Consider the following 25229-nt stretch of genomic DNA (forward strand, 5'->3'; position numbering starts at 1 on the left):
TTTGGTATGAAAACCTTGTATTTCCACTTTGAAAAATTTAATCTTTTACGCCTTTATCTTTCCGATATCTTCAGCTTCCTCCAGGGTATCTGGTAGTTTTGTTCCAAGTGTCTCTGGTTGCGTTAGAACTAGAACACCAGATATCAATCCCAAAATAGCGAATATTGTGTTTGGCAAACCGAGCCAAAGGTTAGTCTGAAATGGGAATGCGTCGCTTAAAGTTATGTCTGTCTAATACGTATTCAAACATAATTTTTCTTTTCGTCTACATTTCTTTCGTTTTACAGACAAGTGTCTGATTATCTGTTTGTTTGTTCCAACACGAAACAGTTTCTTTCGGCGATAAGCCCTCCCTCGAGGGTATCACCCTTCTCGCAAGACTCTCCTCTTCATGCAATAGATGAAGATGAATATTGAAATAGATGATGTTAAGTGATATAGGTAATATCTTGTCACTAGGATTAAAAAGAAAAACTTACAAGTAATGGTGTAAGCGGAGCACAAACAGACCCAATTCTACCGATCATTGAAGAAAACCCTAAAAGACTATGTCTAAACTCGGTGGGGTAGAGCTCTGACGTGTAGAGGTACAAAGACGTGAACACCAGTGAGATACCGAATTTACCCGCCAAGTACACCACCATGCGGAAGGCAGTCAACTCTGAAATAGATGTTAAATTATATTACCAACGCAATAATAAAGACCAAATAAAATACGGTATACTAACCTGCTGGTATAAAAACGAACGCGAAGTTACAGGCTGAGCTAAATAAAAAGCCGGTACAAAGTGTCGCCTTTCTCCCGAATCTATCCAATGTAAGCACGGCTGTATAAAACCCTGGTATTTCTATTGCTACGGTGAGAATATAATTTAAATACACTGTTTTTGACAGGCTTGTTGAGTTAATAGATAGGCCGTAGTAGACAAACGTCGTCGTAATCCACCAGACTGGAGTTGTACATACACGTCTGAGCAGAACGGAGGATTGCAATATTGATGTTGTCAGACTGTGATTCTCGTCCTGAAATATCAATAGAAGGTGAATCCCGGTGCACCAATGGGTTTTCTATCTAAGCATGCCGCTTTTCCGATACCTCAGGTATACCCGAAGAGTCTTCCAAATAATATTAGAATAAAGAAATGATCACCAAACAGATTCAGAAATCTGAGGCCCAGATCCTTAAAGGTTGTAGCGCCACTGGAATATTTCTTTGTATTACAATTTGAAACTTATTCATTTCCTAACATTCAATATTGATACTTACTCTTTCCGGTTTAGTGGGAGGATTCATCAATGCATTCATAGATTTCTCGCTTATTTCGGTTCTGTTAACTCTTGCGACATTTTCCAGCGCTATTCTAGCTTCGGCGTACCTTTTCTTTGATAAAAGCCATCTGATACTTTCCGAGAATATCCAGAAATAAGATAAGAGAAGAAAGACCGGGATGTAGAGAGATAGTACCAAGGTCCGCCAAGGCTGGACAAGCCAGGCCACGGCACCGAGGACTACCTGACCAATGGCAAACGTAGAAGAACATGTAGCGGAGGCAAATACTCGGAACTTGGGGCCAACTAGCTCTGCAGCTGAAACATTATCCAATAAGTTTATTTTGAAAATATATATTAATTCTGCTTATTATGATACAGCAGAGAACTAAATGACGAAGAAATCGAAACAATTACCGCCATATAAAATGTTTATGCTTTCTTAGACTGGTATGCATATTATATGTATATTTAGTAGGTATTGAAATAAATTTCTATTGATAAAGTAGTTATTTGAAGGTTACCTACCAAAAATATAGGCAGCGCTAAACAATCCACCGCCTAACGTTGTTTCTAGTAGTTGCAAGGTCAAAAACATTGTATAGTTTACGGAAAACGCCTTAAATACTCCTACGACAGCCGTATTGAAGATGCTGACGAGCAGAGCCATGCGTCGTCCATAATGGTCAGAAATGTAACCGATGAATGGAAGAACTAGTAACGTTCCTAGGCTACTTATGGTTCCTGCGAGAGTTCTGAGCCACTCCTTACATCCGAGATCAAACTAAAACGACAATAAAACTATCGAATATTTAAGAGAACAAAATATAAATTTTACTTATATAAATGAATTGTGATCAATTAATTTATCAAAATACATAACTCGACGTTCGAGTGCTTTGCTGTTGTCATCGGCGAGAGGTCAATTTATATCCGCTTAAGAAATTTTATCGAAGTACTCAAACCAAGACAAAGACCAAAGACCAATATTATTTATAACAATAATTATTTTAAGGTAAACACTTACGTCATATACGACAGAAGTGTCTCTCTCGTACACAAATACATCACATTTCTGGGTATATGAATGATTGAACAGATCTATGGGACAGTGCAGCAAAGAGCCATTAGGGCCAGAGCCTGCAGGTGCATATCTTTGGCAACTGGACAGCGCAGAACCCCCCGATTTGACCGGCACTGCATTGGCGATCCACTCTGGGCGAAAAACGGCACTCTTATTTATCTCGCCGCATTCCAAAATGCGACATCTGAAATTATACGGTTCTCACTAAATCGTTCCACAGTTTAATTACTAGATAAGTCACAACTACAATAAAAAAACAGTAATAAAATACATTTTTATCTTTTTCGATGACACGATTAGCAGTGATAGACAACTGGTAATTAAAATGTATCCTGATTAGTAATAAACATCATCGAAATTTGTATCTTCGAAAGATACAAACAAATATGGGTCCCGGGTTCGATCCTCGGCTGAGACGAACATCGATGTGATGAACATTTGGTGTTGTGCTTAGGTCTTGGGTGTTTAAATATGTATTTATATGTCTATCTATCTATCTATAATATGTATGTATATCCGTTGCCTAGTACCCATAACACAAGCTTCACCAGCTTAGCATGGGACTAGGTCAATTGGTGTGAATTGTCTAAAAAAAAAATAAAAAAAAATAAAAATTATTTGCAATTATAGTACCTAATATATATCTTTATAGATAAGTTTTAGTAAAATACGCAGTATTATAATAGAATATGCATTAAAATACCAGATGCATAACAATAATTTAATTCTGATTTGCATTGCCTTATACCAATTTTATCCTCAATAACTGCAATCTACAGCGCCATTTCACCTAGACCTTTAAACATCTGATATTTCCCTATGTAAAATTAACATAGCGGCAAGTATAATAGGACTCCAATGGAACACTGCATTCTATTGTACATATATTTTAGATAAAATATTAGTTTGACTTCTAACCTGTGCGGTACTGCAGCTGCTATGAAGACGTAGTCACTGAAGAAAGCCGAGCTCATGATAGGCAACGCAATGAGGCAGATGTATTTGAACTGAAATCGCCCAAACTGGCCCAACTCGTTAACCAGGACATGGTCCAAATCTATTACTTTCTCACTTTTTCTCTCAGATTCCAAACTTTCACTTTTGTCAGTCATTTTATTTAAGGAATAAAATTCGTCAAGACAGCGAGCGCTGTTTCAACTCGTCTCGTTCGTTGGCTTGCTCAGGTTTGTTTCATTGGGTTACTTAAAGTAATTAAGAGTTATTATTAATGTTGTCTTAGAAATGCTTGATGACCTATGTCGTTAATATACTAAATTATTGTTATTAAAATAATGTTTAATACAAGTTATTGGGATCACGTCCACTACCTTAGCAAGCTAAGCGACGACAGATAATAAAACATAATATTTACATGGAATAGATCAAACACATAGTCGTTCTTACAATTTATTATATCCCACAGTTGTCTGATCTAAATACCAGAAATATTTGTCATAATTTTATTAGTAATAATGACTAGGTACCTAATTAATGCTATTGCATTGCTATCGGATACAACATATTGTTGAGTCGCGAATAATCAACCTAATACTTCAAACTTTTTATCGTGTACTATATTGTAAAACAAATATATATCTAGAAAAGGAAGCACATACCAACAACTTTTAAATTGAAAACAAGCTTATAGGCGTAGAAAGGACCTCGGTCGGAAACGTAAGTTAGTAACGTCTTTACACTTGATGTGCTCGAACAAGATGTATGTCAATATTACTTAAACTGATAATGAAAATGAAGATGATCTTATCTCATAGGGGTTTATTATCACAAACTGCAGCAGTTACTGGCTTTTACAAGATTACGGAGACGAAGATAATGACAACAACGCATTTATGATTGTTAAACCGACGTAGGTAAGTCGTATTACTGTTTTTCTATAGGTATTATTTTAAACTGAAGCATCTACTGTTTTTCCTATGTTACATTATTAACTATATTTTAATTATAGATATTTTCTTCCACTTAACATATGAAAAAGTTAACATAATAACATTTTATACCCGCACTAAATTTTAAACACTCAAAAGCCAGATAACCCTTCGCTAGATCAATAATTATTAATGTTACACTTCACAACCGACACCAACACGATCACACTGTTGTGTACCTATGTTAATTTAACTTAGCTTTAGAGTCCACTGGCCCAGTTGCATCACTTTCTGAGTACGACCTTAACCAGTAACGAACGACGTTTGATCTCTCTCCAATATTAGTAGAACTAATGGATATTGCACTAGCCCGAATTCTTTGTTTCTAATAGTAACTAATTAACTAAGAACTACCTTCTTTTGCGATAAATTTAAAAATAAACAAATCAGTGAATGTGTACGATATATGTGTGATCACAGTTATTGCCAACCTGTTACTAACATTTTCATTGGAAAACGAAAGTATTTACTAAGTCTAAAAGCATAAAATTAACAATTTCTTATTGAGGTCGTGGTTATCTGGTGTGTGTAAGCCTTTATCCAGATGTTAACTATGTTGATCATCCATTTCCTGATTACATTATCAGACAGAAAATACATCTCGGATATAATAGCCTCATTGTGTATACATCCGCTAAGATGCAAGAGGTGTGACCGGCTATGACGCGGCTCTGCAGTTTCGCATATTATATATGATTACTTTTAAAATAACCTACAAAACTTCGTAAAGAGTGGTTACTACGTGACAGATAGAAAATTACCATAAACCTGAATGTTATAATTTAATTTGTGGTAATATTCAAGGCGTCTAGGTGATGTATTTGGTTGATACGATATCTATCTCCATACTAGCCTATCAAAATCGATTTAGCGTAATGCGTTATGAATTTGGCATACAATTCGTATCAAAATGAGATGCTTTTGTTTTACAATTATGGCATATATAATGAATATATATGCCATAATGATAATATAATGAGGTAGACATAATTCAATTGTCTCTACAAATAACATCAATTTAAGTCAATTATTTAAACACTGAAACGATTCATGATGAGGGTAGATTTTCTATACCGTGATTACCTATATAACATATCAATATAACACACAACATAACAAATGAGGCGAATACCTTGCAAGCCCTTGATATAATTTTACTATTGAAAAAGTGGTTATTTGAATTCTGAACACAAATAAAATTGTTAAAATTACCTAAGTGTGTCAATTTTGCGCCTTCTATAATTTTGTGAGCAAAATTTTTAAACAACATTTTGCGTATTACTTTTGTAAGGTTTATCGTTACCGCGAATAAGAGAATAGTAAAAGCAAGTCAACTATCATCGTAAGGTGACAGTTTGCCTACAATTAAAATTATCTCTCACAGATAATTTCGGTAACTTTCATCATTAGGTTTTATTTTGCTTTTACTACTAAATAATAGACATACATATTAGCTGTACATTTATTTGTCATTACCTAGGAGGTCTCCAAATGTTCATATAATATTCACACATTGTTCTTTACGTAAATTATAGTGTTGAGCTCCAAAATAATATAGACTAGATCTATAGTTTATCTTAATTTTTTAAATAATACTCGGCAGATTGAACATTTTCAAAATCTTGTTTTGCCATCACATAAAACAATGAAACCTGCCAGTTATAAATTAAATCCCGTTTTAAACGGCTTTAAACGGCACGCTATAAGAAATAAAGTTAACCCATTATTTAAAAACGTACATTATTGATAAACCTCAAATAGGTTTAGATGTTTTGTTTTTATCATTGTGACAACAAATGAATGTGACAAAACATCATCTACTCAGCACTTACCGTATTCAAGCGATAGTTTAAATAAATAATAGTTATTTTAGAGATACATAGATAGAGAACAATTATATCCCTAATATTATACAATTTAAATAAAATAATTATGATTGAGGTAATGTCGGGTGTGTTATAAGCATGTTTCGATGCCGTCTTACTTACCATAAAGTATAATTAGATTAAATACGCTTCAGTATTGTTTCTGGTATATAAAATGAAATTTTTACCTACATTTTATGAAATAATTATTTGTTATTAACGTTTATCGGTCGTCTAAGTTTTCTCTTAGGTGCTGTATATATAAGAATATATAATTGTTAATTTCCGGATTGCCACTAGCGACCCGTTTACCAAATAAAACATATTTTTTTGTACATATACACCTTTACAAAGCAAAAAATAAAATAGTATATAGGTATCCGGCTCACCCTCATTCATAACAAGGATGATCAAAGTTTCACTAGAACCCTCGTGTCTTTTCATCACAGCTCCCACATCATTTGTCAGAAAGAGAGCGACTATTTCAGTGAGTGTATTCTTAGTAGACGACATTATTTTTCTATTGGATGAGCTTATGGAGCGCAAATTAAGAGGGCGTATTGCAGACACGTGATAGAACAAACAAAATTCAAAGGGAACCAACAAATCGAAGCGCGACACTTAAACCTAGTCCACTATGATGTCTGTGGTCTTTTTGGTTCTCGGTGCAATAGCTATCCCTTCAGCCTGTTTTATGGTATCAGGCAGCTGGATGTGGAGAGTTTCTGGCGTGAGCAGCATCAGAAATCCTGCTATTGCTGCCATTAATCCGAATAAAAGGTACGGCAGTGACGGCATGTACTCCATCTACAAAAAAATATATTAAAAAATAATAAAGTAATCCACGTTTTAGTATTTGTTGCAAGAAATACAGTACAATTAAAATAATTAAATAATAAAAAGGGCAACGGGGGGGGGGCATACTTATCACTGTCGAGCGATCAGAGAAATAAGTAAGGAAAAAAGTTAAATAAGGTGAGCGCAAGAAGTGCAAAACTACATAAGATATACTTACTTAGACAAAAATAATGTAACAAAACAATGAAATTATAACATAATAGTAATTTAAGCGGATAGGGACAGGAAGCGAATTCCATGCCTCACTGCGGAGTGCGGAGACCCTAAAAGATCGCCAAGAAAGGAATTATGTGATGGGATTTCAAGAATATAGTTCTTGGAAGAGCGTAGGCTATAGCTATGAATTCCCAGGAATATAAAATCGTTTTTGAGAAAGACAGAATGGAAAATAAGAGATATAGAACGTGATAATAACGCCGCTAACAAATGGGTTACCAGCCTAGACCCTTACGGAAAGCAGAGATGTGGTTATACTTTCTTAGATCGAATATCAAACGGATAGAAAAATGTTGCAGATGATCAAGTTTATTAAGCAATTCAGGCGATATATACAGGAGGTAACCTGGCCCCGTCAATTTTCGATGTAAAATATGGGCTGCCAATGATAATAACTTTGCTCTTGTTTGAATTGGTTTAGAGACCAAAATCTTTACTATAGTCAATTATCGTTGCCAGCTCATCGTTTGTTGATTGTATGGCATGCTTGGCAGCTCATTGAGACTTCATTGAACGTAGGTTTAACAACGAATTAGATAATAGACGAAAAGGAAAAAAACATAATATAAATAACAAAGAGAAGAGGAGTGAGTACGCCGCCCTGCGGAACCCCAGAACTCCACTGAGACAGGCAATTGCTGGTCTTAATGCACGGACAGCATGTAAATAAATATTAATAGAACTATGCAAACCCACGAGAATTTCAAAATTTATTGTATTAAAAGCGTTGCTGACATCTATCAGTGTGAGAATTGTAAGTTGTTTGTTGTACCAGCGCAGTAGCCGTGCTATGGCCAGCCAAACTGAAGTGTATTAAGTGCGGAATTGTTTCGAAATTCATTTAGTTTTCTCATGTATAAAGCGTTCAAGCATCAAGTATCAATTGAGATAGGTCGGAAATTGAAAAAGTTAGTAGGATTAGCCTTTTTGGGAATGATAAATCCATGCTTCTAAGAGGCAGGAAATTTAATTGAAGAAATTGAAACATTAAAGATATGAGTGATTACAGGATGGACAATGATTTAGATCAAGATAGAGAACGAAAGTAGAATAATATAACGTACAAGTATTTTAGATATAAAACCATTAATGCGTTACAACAGTACGTTTGTTGGAAAAGCTTTTTAACCTCATTTTTTTTATAGATTAAAATTTTTCAATGTTTAGATTACCCATTTTCTTTGATTAATTATAAAAATGCCACGACACATGCGATCATGAAACAATGTAGGTAAACAAGTTATCTGTTGGAATTTCAATGATAATATGACACTTGCTAATTACTGTTCATGCCCTTCAAAGACAAACAATTATTTTCTTCGTGCAAATATGTATTCAATATAATTGATATTTAATAAGTTCTATAAAACCATGGAATATTGACACGCTACATAGTACATACTACACTAAGACACTAACATACCTATTATTAATAATTCTAAGGTTGCATTTTAAAGACAATTAGAAACGCCAATAAAACATTTTGATCTATAACATTTTCACAACTACATTAGCTAAATAACCGACCAACTACACCCTGTATACTAATCTAAGTACGAGATCAAACCAGCAGAGGTGTAAGTGGTGCGGCGGTGGATCCTATTCGTCCAATCGCGGAGCAGGAACTTATCATGGATTGACGCACCCGAGTTGGAAACAATTCTATTGTGTATATGTAGATAGACGCAAACACCATGCTGATCATAAACTTGCTCACCATCGTTAGAGCTGTTCTCTCTGCAACATCAGTTTCTAAATGAGGTAGCTACCTCTAAGCAAAAGGAGCTCATTCTACTTGTACATTATTGGTATTTAAAAGCTTGCTAGTAGATGAATTTAGGCATAATTTTCAAGTGCCAGCTGATACATTAATCCCTATTCATTTCTTAAAGAAATACTTGAACTTTAGACGAATGAAACATGTCAACTGCTACTACAGATGAAAATACAATATTCTATTTTGGTATCTAAGAGTTATATGATCGCATTACGCAGATTTGTTTCTAAAATCTATTAAATTCTTACCAAAAGGGGGGTCTGTGGGGCGATGAGCTGCCCTATTCTACCCCCCATAGAGCACAGCGCTACCATCGTGTGACGGACGGATGTGGGGTACAGTTCTGATGTGTATATGTATATACTACTGAACACCATACTGATGGCCAGCTTTCCCAACAAGTTGAGGCACGTTTGAGCCCACTGCACATCTGAAATAACCTATCACTACACTACCATACTTTAATGATGAAAAACTTTTATACATAAACTAAAAAAAACTAGGTTATCTATTTAAATTTACCGGTATGAAGGTAATCAGCAGTAATTACCATTTAATAGCGAATGTACAAATACGATGATTTAAAAAATTAAACTAACGTTCTGGTATGAATGGCAGTCCGAGCAGTGATAATCCGCAAACGAAGAATGCAGTCATAATAGACGCCTTCCTCCCGAAGCGGTCCAAGGTCAACACACTGAGACAGTATCCCGGAATCTCCACCAGCGCAGTGAGTAGGAAGTTTACGTAACTATTGCCCCCGAGGGATACAGAGTTTATGGAGAGGCCGTAGTAAATAAACGTCACTGTGATCCACCAAAACGAGCAAATAAATAATCTCGACATCAAAACCCTGGAGCGGAGGACTTGCATCGCCAAAGATTCCTTCTTATCGTCGTTGGTAGGGACGGAACCTTCCAATTGAACATTCTCATCGGTCAATAATTTTATCGTCTCCGGGGATAATTTCTTTTTGTTTATCTCGGCAGCTTTAAATATTATTCTTGCTGCATCCTTTATTTTTCCTTTGCTTAGCAGCCATCGGACACTCTCTTCTATAATAAAACAGTACAGGATAAATATGAACGATGGAGCGTAAAGGACCCTCGTCAATGTTCTCCATTCTGGAATTCCCCATGCGATGAGTGACACGAACGCTTGCCCCATGGCAAATGCGCAGGATATCATATTGCCACCGAGGACTCTCCGGTTGATTCCCACCATCTCTAAAGCTGCAAAAGAATCATTCATTCAAACCAGTGAAACTATTTGCAGTTCATTAACCTTAACAAACACAGAACGGTCGTACGTTGGAAAATAGTATTATTTTATAATTCATACAGATGAGATCTGACTAACTTCGATGGTATTGGCTATATTTTATAGTGAGCTATCTACTTAGACCACTTTCCACTATCCCAGCTCCACATAATCGATGATCGAATTGTTCAATTGCGAACGGATGGCGTAGTCTTGCTCTTTCGCGAATTTTGTAACGTTTTTGACATTCATAAGCATGCCCTAAGACGCTTCTAAATTGAATAAACGTATTTTGATTTTGATTTTGAATGCCCTCACCCAGAATGAAACCCGAGGTGTAGACGCCTGAGCCGACAATAGCTTCGATTAGCTCAAGGCTAACGTACATGATGTAGTTGGTGGAAAAGGACCGGATCACGCCCACCGCCGCAGGTGCCACCGCCGTCAGGATAAACGCTACGCGTCGACCGAATCTAGAGATTATATTATTTTGATATGGCTTTCTCACACTTTCAAGTTCGTTTGAATACATATTAAGCCAGCTACTGAGTCGTTACTTATTTGGGTCTTATGAGTACATATTTTATTAAAGTTAAAGATTGTTCAATAACGTTTATGTATCAATCAAGGATGAAGAAATGTTGCTAATTTTTGGAAAAGCACTTTATTATTATTATAAACAGTAGAGTGGAGTGAATAACTTACGTGTCAGATATATAGGCAGTAAGCGGCAGCGCGATGAAAATGCCTGCACTGTGTATGGTCCCAACCAGCGTTCGCTTCCACTCTACGCATGCCAGGTCAAACTGGTTATGGAAAATGAACAAGAGTAAAGAGAAGAGAACGGTTTACTCACACTCAAGTGCTGTGTAAACTATATACTTACGGTGGCAACAATAGTATTGTTGTGTTCATAAACCCAGCTATTGCAACGTTCCGTCTGGGAGTTGTTAAAGGCATCCGCCGAACAGGTGTCTCCCGTAGACACATATCGCTCGCACCGGCCGCCCGAGTCCGGCAGCGCCCACGGCCCCCAACCATTGGTCTCGAAACGAGGCGGCGTTGCCTCACATTGGGGCACGCGACATCTGACATAGGTGAAACATATTATATGACAGGGATTGGCTAACCAGGAAGCCTTTGTTTTTCCATTTTTTTAATGCTTTTAAGTCCAAAACAGTTGAAATATCTCTCGGAATGTACATACGTAAGTTTGACAGGCAACCTAATCTACGAGCTGCCATCTAATGTTAAGGATACCACCGCCCATGGACACTCTGAATATCAGAGGGCTCGTGAGTGCGTACGGCGTCATCTTCTATAAATTCTAATGAAGAAAGAAATATTGTGATTACAAATTCCAAAGATTTTGTAAGCCGTTATAACGTTATTGATAAGCTAATTTCTATCGTGTAGAATTGATAATGATTTTTAATCAAGGTTTAAGGAAGTTTGCTATCTCAGAATGCCACGATTGGCTATTTAGTCCCTACCTAATATTGCTACGCAACGATTTATGGCAGTTGAAATCACGAATGTTAATCTAAGACATCCTGCTAATCAGATCAAGTTGAGGAAATGTCCTTCGCTAAGTATTATCCTGAATTGCTGCATAATTCATGCCCTGGAGCTGCCCCTTTTTATACGTAAAACGATAACATTGAATACTATACACAAAAAGATTGTCGTAGTATGAGTATCTTCATGCGAGTACATTCATAACACCTACATGATTCAACGAACAATATCTTTCTCTAGAGAGCGAATTTAATAAAGACAATAATCCGCTCACATTTATCAACTAATCCATACAAATCGACGATAAGGTTTAGTATCGAGGCATCGCGTCCAAAATTCATTAAGTGTGTGCCATTAAAGCCATAAATATCCCGACGTTATAATGCTCCCCGATCCTATCAATTTGCAAGAGTAGGTAATAATAATGATAACTTTTAATAATACACTGCCATATATATTCTGTCAGGGTATGATAATGTCATATTAACTACTTTGGGACAAGCCGTTGGCGATAACCCTAAGCCACGCTTAGTGAGTTAAAAAAACCACTTTCAAAAAGCTTAAAACACTAATGTAATAGATGAGAGTAAATACAAAAGAAGATTTATGACGAGTGGCTTCTAACAGTGTACTAACAATAGAAACCTAAGGAATAGACAGATTAGATTAAAAAGAAGGTTGTAAAAATAGCTATATAAATTTTATTATAGGCTTTCTTTGGTTTATATTGTTAATAGACAAATCATTTAAATCCTTAATCAGAAGTAATAAAAACTATTTTATGAATAAATAGACAAGATAGATAGATAGACAAGATAAATAATAATTTTCACGTTGTCAACGTAACAAAACCATTTAGCACGGCAGCGACCTCGAATCCCTCGACGATTCCCTTCCGCGAAAACTTTATAAACAAAATCTCTCACAATGATATTATTTGTTCAACACAATTATTGCGTATAATCATTATCTCAAGCAGGTGTAATGTTATGTATTACAGAATTGTTATTGGCGATAATGAGATTAAGGTGGTATGATGTACGAAATTAATAGAGGCAATAAATAAGAGAAAGAAAAAAACGCACGTTCTCCAGAGCTAGAGCTGTCACTTTTAAAATTGTATTTTAAAACAATAATTAATTTCTGGGAAAAGAAATTAATGCATTCTTGTAGTCGGCAACACTTGTTACACTACAGTTTATTTTTAAACAATTTCCCCTGATTGTTTAGACCCATCACATGAAATGTTTTTTTAATAACTCGTAATCACCTGTAATTTATGCTGGCAGCTGCAAAGATATACTGACTATTGTAAATCGCACTAAATAGTATGGGTACCAAGATTAAGAGGTAGTTCTTAATCTGATATCTTCCGAACTGTCCCAACTCCTCAAGGACTAAGTCTAAGTTTAACTTCTTTTCGGACATCGTGCTAGGTAACGGTCAGCCACTGCGTGTACACACCACGCTCGCGGCGCGTTCGGCCAACGTGTGGCTAATCTGATTGACTTTTTGCGATACAAATCGGTGAGAAAATCGTCACGTGTCGATAGGCCGTTTAAATAAAATTAACTCAGATAAGGGTACATATCTGTCACTTACTGTTACCGTCTTTTTATAAAATTTTGTCTGCTGCATCCACCTCGGTGTTAGTGTGAATGCAAGCAAAGCGCGTGAACACACCTGTAATCGATTTTAGCGGCGTTAAAGATGTACTGGCTCTTGAACATGGCGTTGAAGATGATCACGGGCACCACCCAGCCGTACACGTGGCACTGGTACCTCCCGAACTGGCCGATCTCCAGGAGTATCTTGTCTAACTCCACATCGCGCGGCTTGCACATCTTAACATTTTCACTTAACACAATAACATAACTAATTTGTAGAGCTATTTAAACCTGAATTTATGCAATAGTAATATAAGTAGTAGTTCAAAATCTGTTGTTTTTAAGAAAAAATAATCCACGCTTGTCAAACGATGGCATTTCATTAAATTTTTCGCAGATTAACATGCCTCGTCACTATGGTCACTTAGAAAAAAAGGTTTTAATAAAGTTTTGATTGTCGTTGACAAGGTGGAATAAGGAAAATCTGAATCTCACGTAGGTAATGTACCAAGAGCATAACCTCCAGCTAGCAGGCACTGTGTACATCAATAATATATTTCCTTAACTTGATCCTAATTAGGGCTGGTTGTGTTAACGTAACGATAGAAATACAGTCGAAGTTTTTCCTTATCCACTGTAAATCAGAAGATAAATGTTTAAAACATTTATCTTCTGATTTAGTACATTCATAATGTTACTGTACCTACTAGTATAATTGCGGTATAATTTTATTAAATACAAGCAATGCCCCGCGGTTATACTCGCGTAGATACCGATCTCGTGGTAGTGGAAAGTCTTCTAAGTCGGACTATAGGATCTATTTTTGTTATCATAAAAGTTTTATTTTACTTAGTTTTCTTAGTTACTAATTAACTACTTCCTTTCGGATTATTATTTACACTTTTATTATAATCTAATCAATATACAGATTTTACTTTACAACGAATATATATCTAATACATTTTTAAATTCGTAACATCATTTAGGTACGTAGAATTATCCGACATTAGTAAATTTAAAAATACTCTTTAGGTATTGAAAAATTATTGATTTCAAGTAGATAATAAAATTTTTGTTAAACTGTCCAGCAATTTTAAGCTTGATTATAAATTGTTAAAGATAAAAACAAACATTGCAAATGCAACTTTCTTCTATAATATTAGAGAAAAGATTTATTTGTAAAACTTAAGTTTCTTATAACTTACGTTTACACAACATTTAACGTAGTTTTGTGGCAGCAAAATAATTTCACGTTTTGAGTTCCGACTCGGGATAACAATTGCCCATGGGCAAAACATTATTTTTGTAGATATTGATACGTTCTATAAAAGTTTGTTCAAGTTTGAAGTTATATAGTTTACGTAAAATCAGTGAAGTGAATTATAGTGAATCAAGATTCAAGCCATCATTGGAGTGTTTAATTTCCTACCCTAAAAACTAGATCAAGCCCTTACATTAGTATAGATTCACTTTGATGGTCCAGCAGTGTCACACCAGAAGCTTTTCTGAAAACAGTGACTACAATATATCTAGATGTAAAGCAGAGCGTGATAAACAGCTTCATATGGATATTAACTGCTGACTGCTATTAAAATATAAACGATCTCGTCGTAGATACAATCTTTTCCGTCATTTTCAAGATAAAGTAAGTGTATCGTTTGTTAACAAGTGCTATCTTCTATCACTTCGCTGCTTTTTCAAGTTTTTATTTTTAATATTAGTATGTATTAGTGAATACTACCGTTTGGCTAATCAGTCTCATATTTTAATGCGCCAATGTGGACAGAAACACAATTGCTAGAAGTGATCTTTGTCACGTTATCAGCACGAGATGTTACAAAATTACCGACAATTAAGTTATTATTATGATTGCAGACACGTGTAATGCTGTACTTTCAGCAATTATTATTGTCTCCTACTTAACAGTGTAGTTAGATTACCATCGTTGACTTTTATTTTCCCTGAATGATGAATAAATGTAAGCAAGTAAAAAGCTTGGTGTCATGGTAAATTTCATTACAAACTTTTTGAAAAAAATTGACGGTTTAAAAGAGTGACGGAGACTTTATTGCCAGTTCTTCATCCCCTTGATTTGATAACTGATAGTCAATGAAAATTTAGAAGCATAAATTTTTCTGATGTTCATAAGTGTATATTAAGTTACAGGAATAATTAGTTATGAGTTTAATTACGTTTTGTCACATGTTTAATAATAAATTAGTTAACCAAATGTGTTAACAATTAAAATGTCAACTGTGTCAATTAGCGCCCGTTAATAATTAAGGCGCGGGATTAGAATTTTTCGATAATCACTAGATGAAAATACAAAGGATAAGTTAAAAAATAAAACCAGATATTATGTAACGTAATAATTACAGTTTTCCCAAACTTTAATATATACATCAACACCGAATGCGAACATCTACATAAACGTGTAAGAACAGTTATAAACATATTTATATATCATATAATATATTTACAATTTAGGATTACAAAGTTACAACAGAGGCAGCTAAACGTACCTTTATCATTTCTCATCTTTCTTGGTCTAAATTCTACGTCCGTATTCTATGCCCGTAACATACCGCAAATAAACCCAAAGTAAAATATAAAAATAAAGCACCTAACACAAGAACAAAACAGAGGGCTAATAGTTTACACAATCGTTGTTAAAATGATAACACTTTCTATACAAAAGCATATCGCCTTATCTTAAAACAATTCTTTTGATAAAATATTGAGATGAGAAATAGAGACTTTTCAGTAGTATTATTTAGGTTATTGTGCAAATAAAATATCTTCTATAACTATCGTGTCTTATTTTCAAAAAATAAGAAAACAGAACTTTATCTAATTAATTAATCTTGCATTGGAAATACAGATCAAATACGTCGTAAAGAAATTTAACATTTTAAGGATGTTAATTTAAAAATATATAATTGTACTATTGTTATAATTGTGATAATTATACGTGTTATGCTATCATTCATAAATAAGAATATTTACTCTCCTTTTTGTTTTGTGAACAGAAACAGCACGACTAAGAACCTCGATTGGTCAATCTATTTAATAAACATCTCACTATAACTTTTAGAGTTAATATAATGTTTATAAATTTCAAAATGTGATAAATATTTACAAAGATAAGACACACGAATATTCACGTTAAAATTCATCAAGTTATTGTTATTTGATTCGCGTAATTTTAGTACGCGTGAACAATGAATAATAGCAAAGTGGAATGACGTATTCGCGAGATGATTTTCGTTAATTTATGTTTGCACTAATAGTAAGGTGACATCAATTCCTAGGCATCGAAATCATTACTTTTCACACTCGGAACATTCCTAACCAAAGATGTCGTCACAATTTACTCTCGAGTTGAACTCTCGTCACTACTTCAAAATCGTATGACAAGTCTTGAAATTGTAACTTTCCTATATTTTATATTCTCCGATTCCTCTAAATACGTTTTTAAAATCTACAACATACACGAAAATGGCTGTAAAAGAGCCGTATTTTTGTTCTTTTCGCTTTTTTATTCTTCAACGATTAGTACACCGAATGAATTTAGGAAGACCGAATGGAGTTTTTTTTAAACAACTACTGAATAAAGCTCCGATTAAAAGTATCGTCACGGATTTATGCTTCGTGATATAGGAATTTATGAATTATATAAAAACAAGTGAAAACGTTATTAGAGACAGCGTTATCTGTGGTCGCCCTGACACTCCTGACATCTACGTCGCTATTGTTTATGGGGTCACTGTACTCTACGGCAGCGAAATCTCTGTTAACTTTTTATATTATTTTAGGGTATTTGATGGCGTCAAACGACAACTGATCGAAGACAAGTCACATTAAAAATGGTGTAATATCCTGCAAATTAACATATTAAAGATAAAATGACTCAGATAGCGATGTTACAACAAAATGGCGGACCGTAATTACTTTTGCCTTAACCCTAGTCTCGTTGCGAATACAACGAGAGTTTCACCCGACTTTCCCTTAACGTAAACCTAACGTAACAGTTCACGTCACTCCGCAATTTCGGCAGATCCCGTCCTTCACGCGACGAGTCCTGAAAATTGCCACCACGATTAAGACTCCCCGGGGGGATGAGCCGCGACGCGGCACGCGTAGGGCCGTCGGCGCTCACCGTGTCAGAGGTCGGGGCAGAGCGGCGTGAGCGGGTGCAGCGCCAGAGCGGCGGCGGCGGCGTCGGCGGCCGCGGCCGGCTCGCCCAGGGCGCCCAGCACGAGCGCCAGCCTGCGCCACGTGTCCGCCCGCCCGGGCTCCAGCGCGCCCGCCTCGCGCAGCGTCCGCTCGGCGAGGCGCAGCCAACCCAGGGAGTAGTAGGCTCCACCTTTAAGGGGCGAGAAGGAGTCAAGAGACCGAGTCGCGGGGCGCTCGCGAACGAGCGGGTCGGTCGGACGAAGAGAGAGAGAGAGAGAGAGAGACAAATAAAAGTTAGGCCTCACCGAGTTGCAGCATGGTGTCCACGTGCGTGGGATGAATGGCGAGGGCGTTCTGGTAGCACTGGCGCGCCTCCTCCCACTCCCCGCACGCGCTGTGCACGCGCCCCCGCTGCGTCGGTTAACAATTCATTAATATGCAAAAGCCGATCGGACAAAAGCAAAATCATATTTCGCTCACCGTGTACAACACGAGATGGCTGAAGGGCGTCAGAGCGGCCGCCTCCGACACGCAGCCCGCCGCCGCACTCGTGCGACCCAACCTGGAACGGGGCACATTCTCAACGCAATGAACGACGTCGATCTCCCTTCCGGTCCCGTCGGCCCCGCTCACCTCAGACAGAGATCGGCCAGCAGCAGCCAGGCGTGGGCGCGATGGTCCGCGAGGGGCGAACGCGCTCGTTGCGACAGCGTGGACGCGTTCTCGGACAACGCCCGCTCCACGCGATACGCGCCCGCCGACTCCGCTCGCACCGACGCTGTCGGGGTCAGGGAGAGACTAGCGTCAACTTAGGAGATCCTCGTGAGGCTTCTCAACTCGGCGGAAGCGCCGATAATGTCACCGAGTCGACTGTCATTTGGACTCGAACCGAGAATTAAATCAGATATTCCTTTGCATTGCATTTTTGATGAGGCCCTATTTTTAAGAGGTGAATAAGTGAGCGCCCGCCCGCGTGAGGGGGAGGAGGCACCCACGCCTTACCGGCATCTCTCACGCTGTGGGGGTCGTCCCGGAGCGAGTCCGAGAGCGCATCCAGTTCCGCGTACTGCTGCTCGCCGTCGGCCTCCTCGGCGCCGTTGAGCAGCCGCAAGAGTTCTTTGCCCGTGGCCAACGCCGCCTGAACGCGACCATCACGGTTACATCGCGCTACGCGACTATATTTTCTAAATCGAGGAGCCTCCTCGTTTAACTTTGTAAAATTTAGAGCTTAGAAAGTGAAATGCGATGAGGCTAAATCTATATTTATCTTTCTTTCTATATCGCCACATCGGACCCCACCACCCACCTCGCCTCCCTCCCAGAGCAGCTGCAGAGCGGCCAGCGTCCAGAGGGGCCACTCGGCCGTCGGGTAGTGGTGCCTGGCCAGGCGAGCTGCGTGCAGGGCCCTCGAGCCCCTGGGGCCGGCCGCCGCGCAGGACCAGAGCGACGCCGCCAGGCGCAGGCCGCCGCCGCACTCGGCGCGACACGAGAGGCAGGCGCGGGTGGCGTCCTGCGACAGAAACTTCGTTGACGAGGCGGAAAGGCGAAGGGGGCGAAGCGTCACCGGTCGGCAGCCTCACCATGGCCTCGTTGAGCATGCCCTGGTGCACGTACTGCAGGGCGAGGTGGTAGAAGGCGAGGTGGTCGTTGTCGTCGAGCTGCACGCTCTGGACCAGGTACTTCAGGCAGACCTCGTTCTCCGCGTCTTTCTCGATGCGACTGTTCGTTTTCTGCAAACGCCGTTTACACGTTAATATGGTCGACGAGCGAGTCCCTCGCGAGTTAACGCCCGGGAACGCTTCGGCTCGACCGCCGTGGAGAAATTGCGGTCACCTGCGCCTTCATCTGGTGCCCGATGGCGCAGTGCAGGTAGCAGCGCGCCAGCCGGGGCGCCGGGGTGTCGGGGCGGGCTCGCGCCGCACTCAGCGCCTGCTCGGCCAGCTCGATGCCCTCCTCTATCTGCACACGAGCGCTCGGTTACCGATTTTGGCTCCCGACGAGCGAAAATAACTCATGCGAGAAGGCCACTCACCCATCCGGCCCTGAAGGCGGTGGTGGCGGCCACCAGCCTCAGAGGCGCGTCGTGAGGCACGAGAGGCGCCGCGCGACGGGCGACGCTCACGGCCCGCACGTGGGCGTTCCACGACGGACTACCTGCGGACAGACCGTCCCTTTAGACCCCGAGCTCGAACTCGACGCCCGATCGACGCGTCCGTCCTCACCTTGCTTCGGCGGCGGACGAGCCAGCAGCGCCGGCCCGGAGTCGGGCCCGGAGGCGGCGGCCGTGGCGAGGGCTCTCTGCCGCCAGATGTGGCCGCACCCGAACGAGAACTTCATCGCGCGCTCCAACGACTGCAATTGAGAGAAATGAGAAGCTGCCGGACGTCATTTCCGGGCCGTCGAATGCGGTCGGTCACCTCCAGCAGCAGCGGCAGCTGGCCCCAGCGCGTGACGGCGACGGCCAGGAGGTCCACGAGCGCCACGGCGTTGTGCAAAGAGTGGGCTCGAGCGGCCTCGAACTCCGCGCTCTGCGAGAGCACGGCGTCCCTCACGGCCATGGCCTCCCCCACCACCAGAGACAGCACCACCTCCTCGTGCACGTTGCGGGGCACGAACTGCTCGCGAACATCACTTTAGACAGATTTCTCCGATCGAACGAACCGAATGCGGGAGAACAAAGAATACCTGGTTGATGGCGGCGTACTTCTTGGGTTTCCAGGGTCCGTCCGAGGCTTGTTCCTCTCTGCGCCTGCTCAGAGTTCCTCCGGTCGGCGGGGACACGCCTTGCGGGGCTTTGTACACCTGCGATATAAATACACAGTATTCGTACATGTCATACGCCCGCCCGACCCGACGCTTACCGACTGGCGATCGATGACGAACCGACCTGTCCCGTGACGCCCCTCATGAGCACCTCGGCCAGCTGTCGAGCTAGCGTCAGCCGCAAGGCCTGCGTGGCCACGGACTCCACCGCCGTCAGCATTTCCCGATACCTTCGAATCATAACCAAAGAGTGACCGAGTGAGCGAACGAGAGTGTGGGAGAGTGATCTGAATGAACAGACCTAGGCCGTAACTAACGTAGCACTTGTATTTTACTTTGTATAATAAATATAATAATACATTGTAAACTAACAATTAATTAGCAAAGAAAGTGTTACATTCAAATTGATTAATATAAAAAAAAACCGTAATGAGCTCTATAAAAATAAGCATGCAATTTTTTTTGGACCAGTTATAATTTCAAATTTTACTAGCAACTACAGCAATTTAGTTCTAGTACAATTGGTCGTTTATATCGCAAGTTATACGAGATTTATTATAAGCATTTTGAAGACATGAGGAATGCGTATTTCACCAAGCATTTTTTAAGCTATTTGTCATATTTTTATAATATTTAAAAGTTACTAAATCTAAATCCTGAAGTAATCCACTTGGAAGGTGTTAACATATATTTTAATAATTTAAAAGCAGAGATAGTGAAACATGTATATAGTTCATATACCTCGCACCGAGACAAATTGTACAGGCATTACCGCAAATTATTGAAGTGAAACTTCTTTATCGGGGTTGGAAAAAAATTTAGTGTAACATTTTTTCGTTACACGTCACATTTTTCCGTTACGCGCCATCTTTTGAAGTGAAACTTCTTTATCGACGTATGGGAGAAATTTTGTAGCAGGTTACGCGCCATGTTGCTTTTTGAAGTCAAACTTCTTTATCGGCGTTGGAAAAAAATTTACACACATTTGTCACATTTTCCGGTTACGCGCCATCTTTTTCTTGTCCCTACCACGGTTGATCCGAAGAGATTCGAAACCATTAGTAACAAAAATAACGATAACAATGATAGTAATACTAATAATAAAAATACATAGTAGTACAGTAATAAGTTAAAATGAAATAATTGTATTTGTATTCATGTCTATGATAATAAAAGCCTTTTGTTAAACTTTATCTAATTTAACTTTATTTAACCAATTTTTGTAAAGTTGCATATAGTAGATCATTTTTCGAAAAATAAGGTCATAAAGAAGTTTCACTTCTTACGTGTGTACACCTAGTACACGCACACATTTTTATTTTATTTGCTCCAATATTCCAGAATGTTCTAATAAAACTTTTGTAAAAATGTCAGGTAAACTTCTAAAGTCTTAAAAGTAAGATTGAGTAGAACTGAATGACAGGTGAGGGAATGTAAGAGATTCAATATATCTTATTTTTCCTGTTATTGTAATATAGTTTCCATCAGAAAGAAAAGAAAGATCCTTTAGAAATATCTATTTTGATTTGTGTAAGCTGCACAAAAATACGTTAAAATACAACTCAAGTCACATCAAAGAACTACGCATTCATTTAATTTATTTGTTCCTTCACTACTTCCTTAATTCATTTGGACATTGATTAGGAGTCGTATTTGTTTTATTGATGTGTATTAGTTTCATGAAAAAAGTCTCTTATAACGTTATCACCACAAATATAACTTTTACAAACTTCACCAATTTAATTTGAATTAACAGAATTAAACTATTTATATAAACAATTCACGGAGTTAATGTTTACAGGTCCTGCGCCATGGAATAGAAAAGAAGAGTTTTAAGGATTTCCGAAAGTATAGTAGCTATAGATTCCTGCAAGTACTTTGGTATTCAATCATTAGAATGTAGACGTAAACAATACGACCTTATGTTTTTACACGCTATTTGCAACGGTTTAATTGACTGACCTGACTTATTGTCGCTTTTACTATTTCACACCCCTTCTTCATACAATACAAGGCAAACCCAACTATTTAAAATTCCTCGGTCTAATACAAACTATTTACGTAACTCAGTCATGTATCGTATACCTTCAGATTATAACACAAATTACCAGCAAATAGATATATTTAATGTAACAAAATTTTTTTTTAAAAATAATTAAAAAAGCTCTGGTATCTTTTACTAATAATGGCTTTGTTATTCTTCCTTTATATTAAATATATATTATAATGAACAATGAATCTTAGAACTTAGAATTTATTATAAATACATATATTCTTTGTATTTGTATAGGTGAAACTGTGCTTTGTGTATGTTTAAATGTGTATTCCGTTTTGGCTATTGTGTACAGTGTAAGTAAATAAATACACGATGCGATACTATACGAGTATATCGATATATATATATATTACTATACTCGTATGTATATTATGGACAATGTGGATGGGCTTCGACCAATTTGGAAGAATATGTTTGTTATATGAATTCAAAATATAGAGTGAATTCTAACACAATCATTTGTATCCGTGAGCATAGCACATATAGTTCTCTCCTATTACCTGTCGATAGCGGCGGTGAGTCGTCCGGCCCGAATGTGCAAGAGAGGCGCCCTCTGAAGGGCGGTCTCGAGCGTGGCCCCCGCCCTGGCGGCCGACGCCCTCTGGAGGTACAGCAGCGTCAACTCGGACGCAAGTTCGAAACTACGAATCTGAAATTTGCCATAATCCACTTCAAACATAATATTTTACGGTTAACCTCCACCTTTATCGAATAAACACGAACAAATTTTAAATATAAATAAACCTTTTTATTTAAAAAAATCCATTCACGAGAGCAGTCCCATACCCTCTCCTCTCGTCCTCCTCCCACATTAAGATGTTATAACGTTTCGTTTATCGTGTCACATTTATATATTTTAAAGACGCACACATACAAACAGAAGAAAACAATCAAATGTGATAAGCATGGATACAATACGTGTGATGCCTCATGTTCATCAAAATTTAATGTAGATTAAATGTCTACAGAAGTGGTGGTGGAAAATTGTACTATATGTAAGTAGTTAGAAAAGTTATTGAAATGACAAATTAACTTATGTATTAAAGGAATCCTTAGTTTTATGTTTACCAACTCTGCCTCACATTCGGCTTGTTTAAACTTGCTGGTAGACGACGGTAACACACTCTGCTCCAAGCATAGCCCTTTAATAGCATAAGACTCGGCTACGATGCGAAGACTTCGACTAAAACAGTTTTATTTCAATTAGGAAATAATTACTAAAGAATGTTTTGAATTATTCACACCTATCTCATCTTCATTTTAAGAATGTAAAGTAGCACATAACGTAATATAGTCGTGTAAAGCAGTAGGTATTCATATATTTGTTCATACACTATCAATAATTACCATATTACATCATGCCCCACTTCCTTCATGACTGTGACTCATAATCCAATTTTATCCAAGTAAAAGTTACAAATTCCATGGAAAAAATGTAGTATGATTAAAGTTAGTAGATTTATCTCTTTTAAGATTATCTATGTTTACATAATCTTTAGAAACTGGCTTTTTTTTTTAGCAAAAACTTTATAGACAATGAGATCAATATTTGCTAGAAAATAAACCATTTTGGAAACAAATATAACTTTATCTAAATATAGCAATTTATCAATAAACCAAATATGTACATATTACAGTAAATTTTCAAGCCATTAAAATTAATGCAACAACAAGTTACTTAAAAGTTAAGTCAGATAGATTCTCATACCAAATATATTTTTTTGTTTTATATATAGGTATTAAATATTCTAAATCACATGCAACATAAACAATTTTCTAGTAGTTTGTTAAACTTACACAGGCAATTCTTTCTCTGTCAAAGTGTTTAATTCTGCAAACTTATAGTGTTTTAATGCATCATCATATGATCCACATGCAAAGTGAAGCTTGCCAAGCAACAAATGAGCATCTAATGCAACTCCTGCTTTCTTTCCGGCTTCGTCTGTAGCCAGTGTCAAGTATCCTTTAGGCTCAGACAGCTCTCTTTGAGCACGCTCTATATTCTCTTTGATAGGAGGCCATTCATCTAGATAGACTTCTAACTTGCCTTCCCCGATCAAGAAGTGTGCAAGGCTCTCTGGAACACGACAATTAAATAGTATAATTATTGTTTTAAAAAAATTGAACTTTTTTCAAGTACATTAACATTGTAATGATCAAATAGGATTGCTTATACAACAAAAATGAATTGGGCATATGCAAGCAGAAAAACATAAATAACAAAGAAAGAAGTTGGATCAGGCATAAAGTTAAAATCTCGAAAGCCTCAATTTTTGTTTTGCATAATTATCTTTAACAAAATTGAAGAGCCAATATAAAAAGATAGTGTTTACTATACTGGTTGTATTATGATGAAATACGACGTTGAGTAAAGTGCAGTGAATCTTTTACCGTGCTGTGGTGACCTGGCCTTGAGTTGCTGAGCTAACTCTACAGCCTTCTTCCAATTAGACTCCTCGCGACTCTTTTCAATATCGGTCTCGTAGGTTCGCACAGAATTTTTACTTCTCGATGTCATGATAATACCAGTTCATACAATAGATGTCACAGCATGTATTCACAAATTATCATTTTATGATAACATTACAAAATCTTAACAAATAAATCAAAATAATATTCAGTCTACAGTGAACAGTCCTAACTCCACTCGACAATCCCCTCTCCTATCCGATCAGATGACAGAACATGGAGATGGCTTAACAATATCTTCAGACTTCAATCAACGATCACTAATCAGTAATCACTCGACACTCCTCAGCGGTTTAGCCTTGAGAGTTGAGACCCATTAACAGAATCATACACTAAATGTCATCTGACATCTCCATAATGGTATA

General features: G+C 38.1%; 3 protein-coding genes and 1 long non-coding RNA gene across 11 annotated transcripts; 1 reads left to right on the forward strand and 3 right to left on the reverse strand.

The window, feature by feature from the left end:
• Nucleotides 1–4735, reverse strand: LOC125057420 (organic cation transporter protein-like). Of its 4 annotated transcripts, none has more exons than XM_047661123.1 (8): nucleotides 4372–4735; nucleotides 3272–3555; nucleotides 2297–2537; nucleotides 1798–2053; nucleotides 1268–1587; nucleotides 729–1023; nucleotides 480–661; nucleotides 1–195 (listed from the first exon to the last, which is right to left on the reverse strand). In XM_047661123.1, exons 2-8 carry the CDS (start codon nucleotides 3463–3465, stop codon nucleotides 46–48), a joined length of 1638 nt encoding a protein of 545 aa, XP_047517079.1. In that variant the 5' UTR covers nucleotides 3466–3555; nucleotides 4372–4735; the 3' UTR covers nucleotides 1–45. The 4 variants fall into 4 exon arrangements, with proteins under 4 accessions (XP_047517079.1, XP_047517071.1, XP_047517089.1 ...); XM_047661115.1 differs by having other exon boundaries at nucleotides 3970–4735; XM_047661133.1 differs by having other exon boundaries at nucleotides 4654–4674.
• On the forward strand, nucleotides 4126–22395 carry LOC125057460. The gene is made up of 2 exons (XR_007118207.1): nucleotides 4126–4224; nucleotides 22141–22395. It is a non-coding gene; the product is annotated as an uncharacterized LOC125057460 (long non-coding RNA).
• Nucleotides 5748–14030, reverse strand: LOC125057446 (organic cation transporter protein-like). Of its 4 annotated transcripts, XR_007118206.1 has the most exons (8): nucleotides 13477–14028; nucleotides 11162–11363; nucleotides 10981–11081; nucleotides 10594–10748; nucleotides 9615–10247; nucleotides 9264–9445; nucleotides 8806–8975; nucleotides 6859–6971 (listed from the first exon to the last, which is right to left on the reverse strand). XR_007118206.1 is itself a non-coding variant. In XM_047661161.1 (7 exons), exons 1-7 carry the CDS (start codon nucleotides 13635–13637, stop codon nucleotides 6792–6794), a joined length of 1602 nt encoding a protein of 533 aa, XP_047517117.1. In that variant the 5' UTR covers nucleotides 13638–14030; the 3' UTR covers nucleotides 5748–6791. The 4 variants fall into 4 exon arrangements, 3 of the variants coding, with proteins under 3 accessions (XP_047517117.1, XP_047517099.1, XP_047517108.1); XM_047661161.1 differs by lacking the exon at nucleotides 9264–9445 and having other exon boundaries at nucleotides 5748–6971; nucleotides 13477–14030; XM_047661143.1 differs by lacking the exon at nucleotides 8806–8975 and having other exon boundaries at nucleotides 5748–6971; nucleotides 13477–14026.
• On the reverse strand, nucleotides 15757–25229 carry LOC125057406 (tetratricopeptide repeat protein 7B). Of its 2 annotated transcripts, XM_047661088.1 has the most exons (18): nucleotides 24787–25229; nucleotides 24193–24472; nucleotides 23464–23578; nucleotides 22896–23044; nucleotides 20464–20569; nucleotides 20262–20378; nucleotides 19994–20191; nucleotides 19799–19928; nucleotides 19609–19730; nucleotides 19410–19535; nucleotides 19157–19306; nucleotides 18883–19086; nucleotides 18579–18714; nucleotides 18210–18354; nucleotides 18057–18138; nucleotides 17882–17987; nucleotides 17560–17766; nucleotides 15757–17481 (listed from the first exon to the last, which is right to left on the reverse strand). In XM_047661088.1, the coding sequence occupies exons 1-17, from the start codon at nucleotides 24911–24913 to the stop codon at nucleotides 17564–17566; spliced, it is 2496 nt and encodes an 831-aa protein (XP_047517044.1). In that variant the 5' UTR covers nucleotides 24914–25229; the 3' UTR covers nucleotides 15757–17481; nucleotides 17560–17563. The 2 variants fall into 2 exon arrangements, with proteins under 2 accessions (XP_047517044.1, XP_047517052.1); XM_047661096.1 differs by lacking the exon at nucleotides 24787–25229 and having other exon boundaries at nucleotides 23478–23578; nucleotides 24193–24331.

Source organism: Pieris napi, chromosome 2, assembly GCF_905475465.1.
Source record: "Pieris napi chromosome 2, ilPieNapi1.2, whole genome shotgun sequence".
Lineage (NCBI taxonomy): Eukaryota > Metazoa > Arthropoda > Insecta > Lepidoptera > Pieridae > Pieris > Pieris napi.

What these genes read in the sequence shown, in the direction of transcription:
- LOC125057406 (XM_047661088.1), bottom strand. Translation starts at nt 24,913, where the DNA reads ATGACATCGAGAAGTAAAAATTCTGTGCGAACCTACGAGACCGATATT. An exon ending in TGAGGGGCGTCACGGGACAG is followed by an intron (nt 20,379 to 20,463) that starts GTCGGTTCGTCA and finishes TTTATATCGCAG; the next exon opens with GTGTACAAAGCCCCGCAAGG. An exon ending in CCACAGCGTGAGAGATGCCG is followed by an intron (nt 18,355 to 18,578) that starts GTAAGGCGTGGG and finishes TGACCCCGACAG; the next exon opens with CGTCGGTGCGAGCGGAGTCG.
- LOC125057420 (XM_047661123.1), bottom strand. Translation starts at nt 3,465, where the DNA reads ATGACTGACAAAAGTGAAAGTTTGGAATCTGAGAGAAAAAGTGAGAAA. An exon ending in TAGCGCTGCCTATATTTTTG is followed by an intron (nt 1,588 to 1,797) that starts GTAGGTAACCTT and finishes ATAATGTTTCAG; the next exon opens with CTGCAGAGCTAGTTGGCCCC. An exon ending in CTCCGCTTACACCATTACTT is followed by an intron (nt 196 to 479) that starts GTAAGTTTTTCT and finishes TTCCCATTTCAG; the next exon opens with ACTAACCTTTGGCTCGGTTT.
- LOC125057446 (XM_047661143.1), bottom strand. Translation starts at nt 13,637, where the DNA reads ATGTGCAAGCCGCGCGATGTGGAGTTAGACAAGATACTCCTGGAGATC. An exon ending in ACTGCCTATATATCTGACAC is followed by an intron (nt 10,749 to 10,980) that starts GTAAGTTATTCA and finishes TATAATCTCTAG; the next exon opens with ATTCGGTCGACGCGTAGCGT. An exon ending in ACTGCCATTCATACCAGAAC is followed by an intron (nt 9,446 to 9,614) that starts GTTAGTTTAATT and finishes AGGTTATTTCAG; the next exon opens with ATGTGCAGTGGGCTCAAACG.